This window comes from Erythranthe guttata, chromosome 7 (genome assembly GCF_056151865.1).
Source record: "Erythranthe guttata isolate IM_541 chromosome 7, IM_541, whole genome shotgun sequence".
NCBI classification, from domain to species: domain Eukaryota; kingdom Viridiplantae; phylum Streptophyta; class Magnoliopsida; order Lamiales; family Phrymaceae; genus Erythranthe; species Erythranthe guttata.
In genome coordinates, this window is record NC_142539.1 from 1,116,797 (window position 1) to 1,130,984 (window position 14,188).

Sequence of the window (14,188 nt, forward strand, 5' to 3'; positions counted from 1 at the left end):
TGCAGTATGAAACTTTTTTAAATGTTTTTTAAAACCACAACATATGGAATATAATATTTTATTGATAAGTAGTCATTAAATATATCATCGAAAAATTAATTAACTAATTTTTGAATAGTCGAAGAAATCACAAAAAAATGTATACTATAGTACACACTTTTTGCTGAAAATCGTTAAAATTTGAAAGTTTTTTTTTATTATTTTTTAACCCGCAAATATATAATGCAATAGATGTGTAATGATAGGAAGTCAAGAAATAGATCAGCTGAAATCATTTCCACTATTTCCACTCTACAAACTCCAATCACTACCATGAAAATATCAACATACAGAAAACAATAATTTAAACATTATTATTATTCTGTCGCACTGCCACACATAATGACAACTGCAATAGTATTACAGATAAATTAAACAACTAATATAAACATCAACCCGAAGAAAAAAAGGAAAAAAAAAAAAAGCACATCACTCGCATGCGATTTTCGTGTCGAAACTGCTAAGACAAATAGCAAAAGCCTGAAAAGCCGAAAGAGGAAACCGATAATCCATCGTAAAAACATCTTTCCCGACTTTGCCAAACTGAAGAATAACTTTATCGTGCTCTGGTCCAGGTGCACCGTTCTCCGAAGAAGCAACTAACTGGAAATTCTTGACAGAAGCAGCCGTAACTCTCCCATGGAAATTCAAGCACCAGCATTGGAGCTGTTCGTGCCACCTCGGAGATTTATTTCTCAGAATAAGTGAATCTTCTTGTTGGCTATTTAAATGTATCGCTAATGATTTATCGGATTTTGTACGGAAAAACGGGTTTGTGGGAGAATAATCGAGGCTTGTTGGAGCGGTGCCGCCAGGTTTAATGGCGGAGGAGGGGATTGCGTTCATAATGCAGTGCATTCTTCTTGGACCTCTGCATGTAAGAAAATCATTTCATGCATTATAAAGATTGAAATTTCGATTTTTTAATTTACTCTATTTGTTAAAATTGTCCTCGTGTTATTAATATTAGCAAAATAACCCAATAATGCAATTTTTTAGCAAACTATATACCCCCTAAAACCTCACCATTTAGGGGGTTATTTGCTAAAAAAATGCATTATAGGGTTTTTTTTATAAATACTAATAACACGGGGATTTTTTTTGACAATTTGAAATAATACGAGGGTACAAAATGCAATGAACTCTACAAAATTCCATAATCTCTTTCTTTCACATTTCAGAGTTCAGACAATCAACAAGGAAAGTGATTGCATAAATCTTGAATATTTACTTACCTAGCTCCAAGCACATTCAACTCGTACGAGATGTGGGCCACCGCATAGTTGCCTGTAAGAAGCTTCGGTGAAATTTGTTTAGAGCCAACCATACGAGTGGACCAACTTTTAGCCATTTTGGCTGCAGAATGAGGAGGAACACCATCGTACACAACGAACTTTGTTCCGACAAAATTAGATCTACATGAAATTAGAAAAAAAAAAAAAAAAAGTTTTAAGCCTCTTGCTAAAACAATTTATCTAATTTCGAGACACTTGAAATTAATATTTAGAAATTATTGCATTTAGTACACTGTATTATATCAATTGCTAAAACTCCCCGTGTTATAAATATAAGCAAAACTGCTTTTATGGTGCACTTTGTTTAGCACACGGCTCCCTAAATGGTGTGTTTTTACTGGGTAGCGTGATAAAAACTACGGGGGGGTTCTGCTAATATTTATAACACAAGGAGTTTTGTAACAATTCGAGGTAAACACACGGGTGTTAAATGCAAAAAACCCTTAATATTCACCTCAATTTTCCGACATAAGTGTCGGTTCCCTTTGACATGTCATCAGCACGTATAGAGATCATGTAGTCCGTACATGTGGTCCGCCAACATTTACGAGCAGCCAGAAGAAACTTCCCATCATCTGCAAGCGCTGCAAATAAAATAAAGAAAAATAAAATAGATAGTTCGTATATTTATGAAAATAAGAATGGCTTGTGATGCAGTTAAGAAAACAGTATGCACCTTGACTTAAACTCACATAAAGGTAATATGTGTGCGTCGTGCGGTTCCTTTTTATGAAACACTGCATAAGAGATTCTCTCGGGCCAGGCTGCACAAACGGAAAAACGGAAAAGAAAAAAAAAACAATTTTAGTAAATTAACACATCGAAAATCTTAACTGCAACAGCACAAACAAAAAAAAATGTATATTTACTACAAAGCACGACAGCAATTCAGAAGTATATTACCATAGAGGTAAATACATAGTTCATCAAAACCGACGAATCAAACACCGGTATCAAAGATGCAACCGATTATCATTTACTACAAATTACATAACAATTATTCGGAAATAAACAAAACCTCAAATCCTCCGAAAAGCAAATCATATCAAAATCCTACCAAAACCGCGATAAACCAACACAAGCCTCGAAATCAAGAACGTACCACGCATACACACACACACACAGACACGAACAACGAGTAAAAAAGCAAAGCTGCACCGATTAATCATCATGTATCAATCATATCCAAAATCCAATAAACAGTTAACCACCACATAACTTATCACCAAAACACAAAGTCCATACTCATCGAAATAAACGAAACGAAGCAAATTACTCATTCACATAAAAACCGGATAAAAACGGAACAATATTCGAAAAAACTAAACCTGCTTAACAGATGCAGGAAATGTAATCTTCCCAGAAACCTCAGGCCTTTCAACCACCTCCTTCATCACCTCCCTCCAGCTTTTACACACACCAGCACACGCCACTACGTGTTTTCTCGCCGGCCAATTCGATTCCGATTCCTCAACTTTCACTAATATTTCCCTCAGTAATTCCATAGGCAAACTCTCCCAGCAACTATCACTCCAATTTTCACCAATTTCTTCTCTTCTATTTTTATTTTTACTTTTCCCCAAACAGATTTTCGATTTCTCCACATCCATAAAGCTCTCCTGAACAACTCTTCGCGACCGTGATTTCAATCCGAGCTTAATCATTGCGCCGCCCCCCAAAATTGCAATTCCGCCCCTAAAAAATTTCCCCCAAATTTCAGCGTACAAACAAAATTCACTTCAATTATACAGAGAAGCAAGCAAAACCCAACACGGAAGCATTTCAAAATCAGAGAATTCGCAGAAAATGGGGTTTTCACAGTAGAAGGAAAAAAAAAAAAAGATTTTTTTAAAATTAATTTAGTAGTTGAAAATGCCCGTATAATAATGGGGATAGTGGATAACAATGAGAATGATGACGTGTGCAACACCAATGGAATCTTTTCATTTTTTTTAAATGTTTTTAAAATAATATTATTTAGCATGTCCACCACGTAATTGAATGTTTCTTCCTATTTTTATGTTCTAAAATATTTAGGTGTCCATTAAAAAAAAACAAATATTAAGGTGGCTTCTTAGATATATGCATGTATTAAGAATAATATATAATTGAGGGAGATGGTTGTAATTATCCAAATATAAGGAGTTTTTTTCATAATTTAGGTGGTGTTTGTAAAAGTTTTTAAAAATAGATTATGAATGCATATAATCTGTTTTTAGTTGTTTGCAAAATAAACTTTTGCTTTTGCTTCTTTGAAATAAGCTGTTTTAAGCTATAATTTTAAAAGCACACCAATACCTGCTTAATCTATTTTAGTTGATTTTCCACCGAATTTGCAATCCAACTTTTAGAAATTATCACTTAATTCCAACTTAACTCAGAATCACTAACTTTTGTTTTTAAATATTTTTTTGCAAACACCACATAGTTCACGAGGTGGTCATAATTTGAGCTTATTTTTTTTGTTGTTTCATCAATAAGAAAAACGCGTAATCTTTGCATTAAAAATAACGCAAGTTGGGAGTTTGAACTTTGATGGTCTTTTAAACAAAGTTTCATATATTAAAAGTGTTGAAACTAATTTTAACTTAACTACCACCTAATGATGAATAATCCCAATTATTTAAGTTAAAGTGATCAAGTTTAACCAACATGAAATAAAATCAATTATTTAATTTCAAATGATTTCTTTAACCAACCAAAAGAGACCTAGTTTTCATCCACAACCACAAGATAGAATACGTGCATATTTTTATTTAATTTTTTTAATTAATTAATATATGATTTTTGGATTTAATGTAGGTAACATTGATAGTGATTAATTTATTGCTTAGCTGGCGGAAAAGCCAATTGATTGAGATTTTAGAATGTGTAGTAGGCCCACCACCGCATTACCTCTGCGATATTAGGCCCACAAAATAACCTTCTTAGCCCATTGTATTTTTTACCCACGCATTATTTTATTTTTAATAATTAAAAAAAAAAATTAAATTTTTTTAGTTGTGATTTCCTTTTTTCTCTCTTCATGAGTTGTGGGGCTGAACAAGATGACAATTGTAGTCCGAATGCATTCGATTCCAACGGGCCAACGAGCGTTGGAGATAGCTACCTAATGAGGAGGGTTTCTATTCGGTATCCGTGATAGCTCGAGATTGGAAATGCACGTGTGCCTACAACGAAATTTCTATTCATCTTATTTAAAATTATTTAAAACTTTTCCTTCAAATTCAATCATAAAAATTGGCTAAAAAAAATCAATTATAAAATTCATCTTGGATACAAGTAATGATTCTTCCTTATCTTTTTAGTTTTTGTGTTCTTCTAATCCAACGTTAGGTAGCTGTCATAAATCACATGGTACAAGGCCACACATATAACATCATAGTCCAAGCCCACAGAATATTCCAAAAGTATCTTATTGTCAATTAATTAATTATTTATCTACACCAAAAACAAAAACAAAAACAAATGACATTTTTGTACATACCTTAAGAAAAAGGGTTCCTTCTATATGTTGGTAGTGTGTTTTGCAGAATTAGGAGAATGGTGAAAGGCTGTGAAACCTGAATACAAGATTACTACTATACATGTCGGGGGTAGATTTGGAAATTCATAACGAATATTCCATGGAATCTTCAAGATTTCGTTACTCATAACTCTACCAAAGGGGTCTTTAAGTTATTTAGTCTTACCTCATGGGAGTAACCGTAACTTACCGATGCACTAATATGCCTCATGCATATAGCCTTGGGCGAAGAAATTCAAACAGAAAAATAATTCATTTCTTCCACGTTTCTAAATTTTCTCAATATCTAGTAACCTTGATATCGTTTTTTATATATGATCGGTAAATTGGAGGATTTTGACAAAAGTAGTAACTATTCTGTACACTGCACAATCTTAAATTAGCGGGCGTTGAAACGTTAGATATATATTTATATATAGCAATATAGGAATTTCTTTATCTCCGAGTTTAGACTAACTCATCGAATTAGAGCAAAAAGGGTAGCAATTTACCGAGCAAAAAGATTCCTTGTGTAGTCGTCCTATACAACCGGAACACTTCCACTCCCCTTCTGAAGAGTACCTATATTGAATTAGAAGTGATTTTAGTGTGAAAACTATTTAACCGAAACCGAGGGTTCACAGTTAACAGTTTTGGAAGAAAGCACAAAATCACCGAAACAATTGCAAAAATAAACTCACCAGAATAAGACATTGAAATGTAATGAGGTCCTAGAATATTATTATTCACAGGAAGTTGAGAAGCTTTGGTCATTGATCGGGCGGTTCCTCCTGATTTTGCTGCAAGAATTCGATCAGGTGTTTGAGCCAGATGCAAAAAATGGTCATCTCTCTGTGCCAACAAAGAATTAAGTTTACGTCACTAATTTCATTTTTCTAGTTATATATATGCAGCCACGTGAAATCGAATTCAGCTTTTCAAAGCAAATACTTGCTTCCCACGCTTAACTCTTAAAAAGTGAAGTGAAGTGAAGAGAGATATAACGAGAAATTAAAGTTTGTGTGGGAACTGGATTTACTTGTACTGTTTCTGAATATGAAACCTCGCTGCTCGACTCCTTTCTTGGTTCCTCAAAGAACATGCGACGAATGGCTCTTCGCAGATTGTAATTTCTTTGGGAATAATATATTTTGGTTGCAATCGGAGCTGGATCATCTGATATTATTCAACATTTAGCTACCGTCGGTATATTACCTTAAACCATAAAGAATCGGTTTTAATTGCAAACATAGCATGAGAACCCATTTCAGAATACAAACAAACAATTTGAACAAGCTCAAGATCCTATTCAATAACTCTCTTTTTTAGTAATGGGGGTTTTAAATGATCAAAATTACATAACTACAATTCTGAATAAAATTTAATTACCAGAGTCCCCACAGGATATATCAATGAGAATGAGATTTATATATGCTAGATCAGAAACCGGTGGTTCGATCAGTATTTCTTTAAAATGTAAGTGTCTGCTATTGGCTACTATGGGATACCTCTTTTTCACGAAGGATGAGATGTATACACATGTCTTTTAACGGACTTTCGACCTCATTCCAAAATCACAGACATGTAATTCACATTAAAAACACAAATGAGACGGAGTGAACTTACGTGGGAGAATCTTAGCAGTTGTCTTACACAAATTCTTCGTAACTGAATTTGACGGACTTTCAGCCGCAATCCTACAACATAAAAATGAACAAATCCGAAACAATTTGATCAAGATGTTTGCCTAAACCATGTATTACTATGGGTACAAACAAAAAAAGACTACGTAAATGGCACTGAGTTGACTTGGTTTGATATTTTAAGAAGCCCGTATCCAGTTGGCTTTAATCACATCGAACTTTAATGCAGATAAAGTAGTTAGCAATTTTCTGTGAAGCATTATTATACCTCAGTTATTTTAGCCGTATTTCTTAAGTTCAGACATTGAATTAAGGAAAGTGAACAATGAATTTTTTTTTGAATGAGCTAGGTAAAAGTTCTCAGTTCTTCGGCACAACCTATTAATTTCAGTGAAACATATCATGAATGTGGCATGGGTAATGGTTGTTAAGCAAGTTCAAGCTAAAAATGAATGGGCACAAAAGGATATAAAGTCCAACTGAGCCAACGTACCTTTTGAGAGGTTGTGATGAACATTTTCTTACCACTTCTAAGGAATCCTTAACACTTGAACCGTTCATTTTATGAGTGGAACTCAGATGCATGTATCCTGCAAAACCAACAAATGAAACCACGGAAAGACGAAGTAAAGAATCCATAAAAAGTTACGACTAAGATGACCATGGTTCAACATATTGTCCATCCATTCACATTGATTTGCATTTGGAAGAAGTTAGTGCTTCAAGACAGTCGCATTGACATGACTTTATAGACTCATTTAAAAAAAAAATTGAAGACGGAATCCAGATATTCTTTTTTTTTTTTTATGTTTTTGCATGGCGTCTTGGGATGACACTGTTGGAGGGACAATAAGGAAATAAAGAGTAAACAGCAAAAGAGAACAATACGTTTAGCTTCAGCCAAGGGCCTAATTTGAATCTTTTCTTCTACACAAGATTCTGATACAGCTATATCCTTGGAATCGACATATTCCATCTTTTTGGGCTCTCCCAGTGTAGTGGATTTTTCTGCTAGAGGTTAAGAAAATAAAATTTTGCCGAGTTCAGAAATTTATATTTCTTTTCCACAGGTGGAAAAGGATACTGGTTTTAGTCATCGGTAACTTCTTCCTCTCCTTCCGTGGAGGTTTTTTATTCACTGCAGGCCCATCAGGTTCCTGTTCCAGCTCCACACTAGAACTAAAAGACTTACAAAGCTCTGCAAAGATGAAAAACCAATAAGCTGCGTAATTTTTTAACAAAGAAAAAAAATGCACTAACATTATGTTCCTTAATATTCTTTGCTCTTTATTTTCTGATATAATACTACAGTCGTAAAAATATATTCTAAATAAGGTGTCGTGCAACAAAAAGCGAAATTGAAGAATTCAACAATGCTGAATATCAATGGAAATTCAAGACTAAATGATACCTGCATGTGCAGCGTATTGACTGGCCTTGATTGGCTTCCTACAAGCATTGCAGCATACCTCCAAAACAAATAAACACATGTTTATTACTTTTCGGGCTTGTTAGATAGAAAAATCTCATGAGATACTGAAGTGGTGGTTACTTATTCGTGAAGCTAAAATGAACCGACAATTCAATACCCTTTATGCCCTCTTCAGAGCAAATTGCTTATATTTTAACCAAGGCCTTACAGGCAAATTAATTTACTTTTTAGTGTACAAGCTGAACATAATGGATATATATTGTCCAACTTCAGGGGAAGTGTTCGATAGGTCAAAATCCATCAGATGATGTATAACATCAACCATAATATCTCCACTACGTGTGTTTTATTATTTGTTATGGAATTCTCTAATTTACAGCACTATGGAAACACAAAATTTTATGATAAAAAAGCTTAGATGAAAAGTTTCCGAGACTTACCAAAAATAAAGGATCTGTCATCGGCCACAAACCAAAAATATGCATATCTACAAGAGAAAATCAACCAAATGAAGTGCAGAAATCGGAAGCTGAATACACGTAGAAATTCCTCGGACAAGATACAATTGCACATAGTTATCGTGCAATTTGAAATAGAGGAAATGCCCTTTAACAGCCTAACATAACTGGGACTTTAGTCACTAGGACATAATGAAATCCTTAACATCTAAAAATCCTGCAACAAAATTCACATCAAATAACAGTAATGAAACTTAGCCACCATTTTGATGCTCTTTTTAACTCTCTTTGCAATAGGTAAGCAATTTGAGCGCAATCGTAGTGTTCGTTCCAAACAGAATTCAAAAAATAGTGAAGCAGGGTGGTGGCTTAGTTAGATGGTAAAATTTGTAGTTTACGTAGAGAAAATATTAGACCCAAACATTCACCCTCTTTATGTTTAATACTCCCATATTTAATGGAGCATGTCGAGTTAAATAAAATGGAACTATATCATGATTCATGACCGAAAATCAGCACTTTCTCCACCTCAAATTGTAACTTCTCCACATTAGAACATAACATTCAGGTGTCAATCTATATCAGAACCTAAGTATGAGCACATACCTTCTTCATCAAGCAAATTTGCTTCATCGGCCTCTTGTAATTCTCTCCTTAGGTATTGTGCAGCTACTTTCTGGTGGCCTACATCCTCTGGGTGGTGAGAGAGGGAAGTAACACGAATACGAGATGTCAAAACAATGCGCATTAAATGACAGATAGGTAATTACACAGTTCAGACTTGGTCTCTCCAAGCCAAATGATAGAAGAAAATCACGTAAAAAATAAAATGAAAAAAGATTATAAATAGAAGAAGTAATGTAACTATTTTCTTATGACTCCACACAAGCTACGCAAGAATTTAAGTTATAGTAACTTCTAAGTTATCAACCTTCCTTCACAGTTATCAAAGGTAACCAGAATAAATCGAGTGTCTGCATTTAAGTTGACAAAGATGTTACTCCTTCATGTTTGTAAATACATAGAAATTCATGTGACACAGAATGCATGTGTCTGTACTGTGCAACAAGCGAGGCATTCATAAAAAGAAAACACACACACACAGTGCTGATGGGCTGAATTTTGATTAAATCACATTTCCAATCGGAGCTACTTTCACGTCATTTCTGTAGAAGATGACCACCAAAGTGTTTGAAAAAATCACAAATTCACAAAAAAGCCATTTTACGAACTACGAAGTGCAAACAGGTTAACTGACCAATATGAAAGAGTAAGCATCTAAGGACTGCATTACACGCCAGGAGAGTACATTCAGGTCCCACTTGAAGCCAAATCTTAAGATTGTTTAATATTTTTACCTGTTACAGTTTGCGAGATACTTCCAGCATCTAGAAGCCCCGCCAAGGCTGTCATTTTGCCACTTCCGATAGAGCATACCATCAAAATATTGAACCCTGTGTACCCCGGAAAACTGCTATCGAGAATATTTTTCATGTGAAAATAATAAAGTTAAGTCAGAAGTTAGACTTTAGTACATCTAATTCTCAATTGTTTCTCAACTTGTAATTCGTGTTTTTTTCATTCCTTCACAACTTATTTCTCAACTCAACCAAGGCTAAAACAAAAATTCTCAATTGTTTCTTATATAATTAAATTAAAGAAAATAGTCAATTCTGAAGCAAAATGTACTTCAAATACACCCAATTTCACATGCATTATATGCTGTACCACATATCCAACACAAGATCACCAGCATTATCATGAGACCAACCAAAAAGCAAAGCGAAACCATCCGGGAAAAAAATTACTAAAAATTTTATATATATAAAAAAAAAAAAAAAAAACATGCAGAAATAGTTCCACTTAGGAATCGAACGAGTCAAATGAGATCATCCGAGCAAAAATAAAATCAAAATTCAAATAATTCACAGTGGCATTACCTCTGCTTTGGGTATCTGATATCCAGAGATTGCTCAAAAAGAGGGGTTTTTCAGCGAATTGTTGATAAGCAAATTCCGAAACAGCTTCGGAAATTGAAATCGTACTGAATTAATCGTGACCAAGAATATTGTAATGTAGTATACAGAAAACCCAAAGATTATGATAAAAAAAATATTAAAAAAAAAAAAAAAAAAAAAAAAAAAGGAAATATTTATATATTATATATTATTTTTCCACTCTCGCGCATTCAGAAGGGGGGAGAGTGGGAGAGGAGAAGAAGAAAGCGAACAACAAATAGGAGCGGGCTCCTGCAGTGCCACTTCCTGCGGTTCTGTACAGTTCCAGCTTTTTAAAGTAAAGTCGCTTAAAGATGCATAGCTGCTGCAAGAGTACATTTGGGATTCACATAAATGAATAAATTTTATTTATTTTCTGAAATAAAAAATAAAAAATAAAAAATAATATGTAAAATCTTATTGGGCTAGTTGGATTAGGTAAATGGGCAGGTTTTGGCCCACACAAAAAAAAAAAAAAAAAAAAAAAAAAAAAACAAAACAAAACGTCTTGACTATGGACCAACTTGCAGATTTTATAAGTTAAGCCTTAGTGATTTGTGTTGTTAATTGTTGTATTATTGTGTAATAATGGTTTTATCAAATTATTTACATTGTTTAATCCACAATTATTAACTTGTCAATTAATTAGTACCATGTAAGTAAATCTTCTTGGATTATTGAAAATAATTCGAGATTTTCGCAATGGTAAAAAATGGCATTTTTGACAATGATAACTAGTGTTGATGCACGTTAAGCTAACTCACGACTTGCGTCACAAAAAATGCGTCAAGTTAGTGTCGATTTTGGAACAACGGTTACCCTCCAGACACTCGTATTGGATATAAACAACTAAAAATTTATACCATAAACAAATGACGAGATACGAATAATATATCATCAGTTATTCATTTTTTATGTGTGTACGTCAACCGTTTCTTCATTTTAGTTAAATTTGTCTAATCATTGTAGTAAAATATCTCCCGATTTTAAATTACCCTTCAATTATGTATACTATGTGCCTTCAAGTGAATAGTGAAATGGCCGCACATGCCAAAAGCATGAAACATTCTCCGAACATATCAGTTGATTGGACGTGCATTAAATGTTGTCACATGGCTTAGGCGGCTGAATCTCTCACTATCTTGTGGTCGATCATCCCCTCCATCTTGCTACGGAAGTTATCCGGCGTTTGTCTCGCTCCGACTTAACTAGCAAACGCCGGATAACTTCCGTAGAGTAATAAAGGCGACTTCTTCGTGCAGGCTTCGTCTCTTTGTATGGACTTTTCAGTGAGATGGACCTGCTTAATGGGCCAGAGCAATAAGCAATTGAATTGGTCCAAATCAAAATTAAAAATAAATAAATAAATAAAATGATGGATTGATTTGAATTGCTATCAAGTGAAATTCACCACCAGCCAACAAGGCGATATATTATGTAATTTTCAATTTTGGTATTGAAAAATGCTTAGACCACATATTTAAACGAAACAAATAGATGATGTTTTAAACACTTTTGGCTTTGAAGTTTAAATGTGGAAAATGACTGATGTTGAATTCTTCCAACGGTGGTGAATTGATGAAAATAATTAAAAATGTTAGGGTAAATTACAAACACCCCCCTGAGGTATGGTCAAATTACAAAAAAAAGCCCTCTTGTTTGGATAATTACATCTACCCCCCTCAACTATGATTTTTTCTTACCTTTATGGTGCCAAATTCAACATAGTCATCTAAATTCCGTGAAATGTGTTCTAGTTTGTACTCTTTGTGTAAAAAATACAGTTTCCGATGCACCACAAACTGATATATACAAGCTAAAAATCACATATTATGGTCATCTTGCTTCATAATGTAGAGTTTGAATGGGATAAAACGGGTACAAAAGTGATAATATTCCATATAATCTCGAAGATTCAACTAAATTTGATGAGTTGAGGGGTGGTTGTAATTATCCAAACAAGAGGGGTGTTTTTGTAATTTGGTCATACCTCAGGGGGGTGTTTGTAATTTACCCAAAATGTTAAAATTATTAAAATATAAAGGATCAAATTTATTTTTTATGAACATTAAGGACCAAATGTAGAATTAATATAAATTTGAGGGGTGAAAACTATAATTTTTCTAAAAGATTTATCGCCATTACGTATTTGGGTGGCAAAACCATTGACAATAATTTGTTTAAATCGTGGGGATCATTTTGGATCATTTGGTCGCAGTTAATTAAATTATTTTCAACTTTCGTCGTTGGAATTATTTTTTTATATCATTATTATTGGCACTTTTATAAATTTTTTGTATTTTTTATTTGCTTTTGCAACATTAAAATATATAAAAATTGAATAGATATATGAAAGATAGCAACTCATAAATGATATTGTTTGACGTGTTGCAATGATACACAAAACTCAATTGAGAATGTGCGGAAAAATAATTATTTATGGGACACGTCAGGTGATGTAATTGGCCAACAAAAACACAAATATTATTATTTATTGCATTATTTGTACCAAGAAAATGAATTTTAATTTGTTTATTTTATGTTATATTAAATTATTAAATTATAAATATATGTGTATTTTCACAAAATCAGATCACTGCCACCTCGGCGCCGTCCCATGTTTAGCCTTTTATTTTTCTTCGGGAAATAATATGTTTTTAATTTTGTTTAGCCGAATTGTTATTAAAAAATTACTCTAAATAGGATTAAGGAATCTAATGAGCTTATATTATTAATTAATGATATTTGCCCGTTATATTAATCATTTATTGGGCCATAATTGGTGACCCAATTTGAAAATTAATTAGTAGGTATTTGGGCTGCCCAATAAGACGTGTCATATATATTTAAGAATTTATTACAATGACCCCAAATCAAATTAAAAAAAAATCTCTTATGTTTGAATAATCACAATTACTTATAAGATTATATATTGTTTTACACATTTATTTGTACAGTGTCAAATTTATCTATTGAAATAGGAGTTTTTTCGTAAGACAAGATTTTTAGGTTTATTTTAGGATAAATTACGAAAACCCCCTGAATATGATGAATTACAAAAATCACCATCACTTATCCGTAATTACCAAAATCCCCCGATATTTGTCCTCGTCTTACACCAACGCCTTACGGTGTGATTTTTCATAAAATCGTTTGATTCCGGAGAATATTCCCCAAAAATACTTATTTTACCCCGATAAACGTAGAATTGTTATAATGGTTCATACTAATAATCCAGAAAGTGTAGTGACATATAAATACGAATAACTTAAAATTTGTAATTTATTTCGTCAAAAATAAAACAAATATTGCCTTAGAAAATAAAATACAAGATATGCACATGTACTTATCTCCTAAATCAAGTTTCAAGAGACACTGAACCTAACAGATATACACAACACTTACGTGAGAAAATTGAATCCACATTTTAATCAGAAACGTATAAATATTTATAATATGATTGAAGATGAGTGATAAGTGATAACTCAAAGGGGACACATCACATATATAAATAGACATGTCAATAACCTCAAAATATTGTCTGCACAACTGGCTTTCTGCAAAATGCCAATTATTTTTACTCACTTATAAAATAAAAAACATGCATTAGTGAAGAAGACAAATAAAAACCATGTGATCTTGCTACTCTCAGTTATCATGTGGCCAGCAGAAATTCAATCCTGCTTATATAATATTCTTGTCCTTTTTTTTTTTTTTTTTAAAAAAAAAAATTGATTTTTTTTGAAAAATAAATAATTTTATTACATTCAACTTTATAACTAGAGGTAGATGAATCGATCAGAATTAGCACTTTCGGAA

The 14,188-nt window shown here is 33.1% G+C and overlaps 2 protein-coding genes across 6 annotated transcripts; both read right to left on the minus strand.

Moving 5' to 3' along the window:
• Nucleotides 1-327: 327 nt before the first annotated feature.
• TLP11 (tubby like protein 11) lies at nt 328-3,333 on the minus strand. Of its 2 annotated transcripts, none has more exons than XM_013003252.2 (5): nt 2,663-3,333; nt 2,011-2,098; nt 1,789-1,918; nt 1,275-1,454; nt 328-910 (listed from the first exon to the last, which is right to left on the minus strand). In XM_013003252.2, the coding sequence occupies exons 1-5, from the start codon at nt 2,996-2,998 to the stop codon at nt 469-471; spliced, it is 1,176 nt and encodes a 391-aa protein (XP_012858706.2). In that variant the 5' UTR covers nt 2,999-3,333; the 3' UTR covers nt 328-468. The 2 variants fall into 2 exon arrangements, with proteins under 2 accessions (XP_012858706.2, XP_088676682.1); XM_088820556.1 differs by having other exon boundaries at nt 2,027-2,098; nt 2,663-3,325.
• A 1,812-nt stretch (nt 3,334-5,145) lies between these two features.
• LOC105949221 (uncharacterized) lies at nt 5,146-10,529 on the minus strand. 4 transcript variants are annotated; one of them, XR_016032099.1, is made up of 12 exons: nt 10,313-10,529; nt 9,731-9,843; nt 8,979-9,065; nt 8,355-8,401; nt 7,894-7,951; nt 7,567-7,680; nt 7,371-7,490; nt 6,976-7,072; nt 6,466-6,536; nt 5,879-6,015; nt 5,541-5,639; nt 5,146-5,421 (listed from the first exon to the last, which is right to left on the minus strand). XR_016032099.1 is itself a non-coding variant. In XM_088820559.1 (12 exons), exons 2-12 carry the CDS (start codon nt 9,810-9,812, stop codon nt 5,381-5,383), a joined length of 996 nt encoding a protein of 331 aa, XP_088676685.1. In that variant the 5' UTR covers nt 9,813-9,843; nt 10,313-10,529; the 3' UTR covers nt 5,146-5,380. The 4 variants fall into 4 exon arrangements, 3 of the variants coding, with proteins under 3 accessions (XP_088676685.1, XP_088676683.1, XP_088676684.1); XM_088820559.1 differs by having other exon boundaries at nt 5,541-5,691; nt 5,879-6,006; XM_088820557.1 differs by having other exon boundaries at nt 5,541-5,691.
• Nucleotides 10,530-14,188: the final 3,659 nt, after the last annotated feature.

Coding starts and splice junctions, on each gene's coding strand:
- TLP11 (XM_013003252.2), bottom strand. CDS start 2,998: ATGATTAAGCTCGGATTGAAATCACGGTCGCGAAGAGTTGTTCAGGAG. Junction 1,455..1,788: donor ACTTATGTCGGAAAATTGAG/GTGAATATTAAG, acceptor AATTTCATGTAG/ATCTAATTTTGTCGGAACAA. Junction 911..1,274: donor TTGAATGTGCTTGGAGCTAG/GTAAGTAAATAT, acceptor TCTTACATGCAG/AGGTCCAAGAAGAATGCACT.
- LOC105949221 (XM_088820557.1), bottom strand. CDS start 9,812: ATGGTATGCTCTATCGGAAGTGGCAAAATGACAGCCTTGGCGGGGCTT. Junction 8,402..8,978: donor AAATTTGCTTGATGAAGAAG/GTATGTGCTCAT, acceptor TTTCTCTTGTAG/ATATGCATATTTTTGGTTTG. Junction 5,692..5,878: donor CATATTCAGAAACAGTACAA/GTAAATCCAGTT, acceptor TTGTTGGCACAG/AGAGATGACCATTTTTTGCA.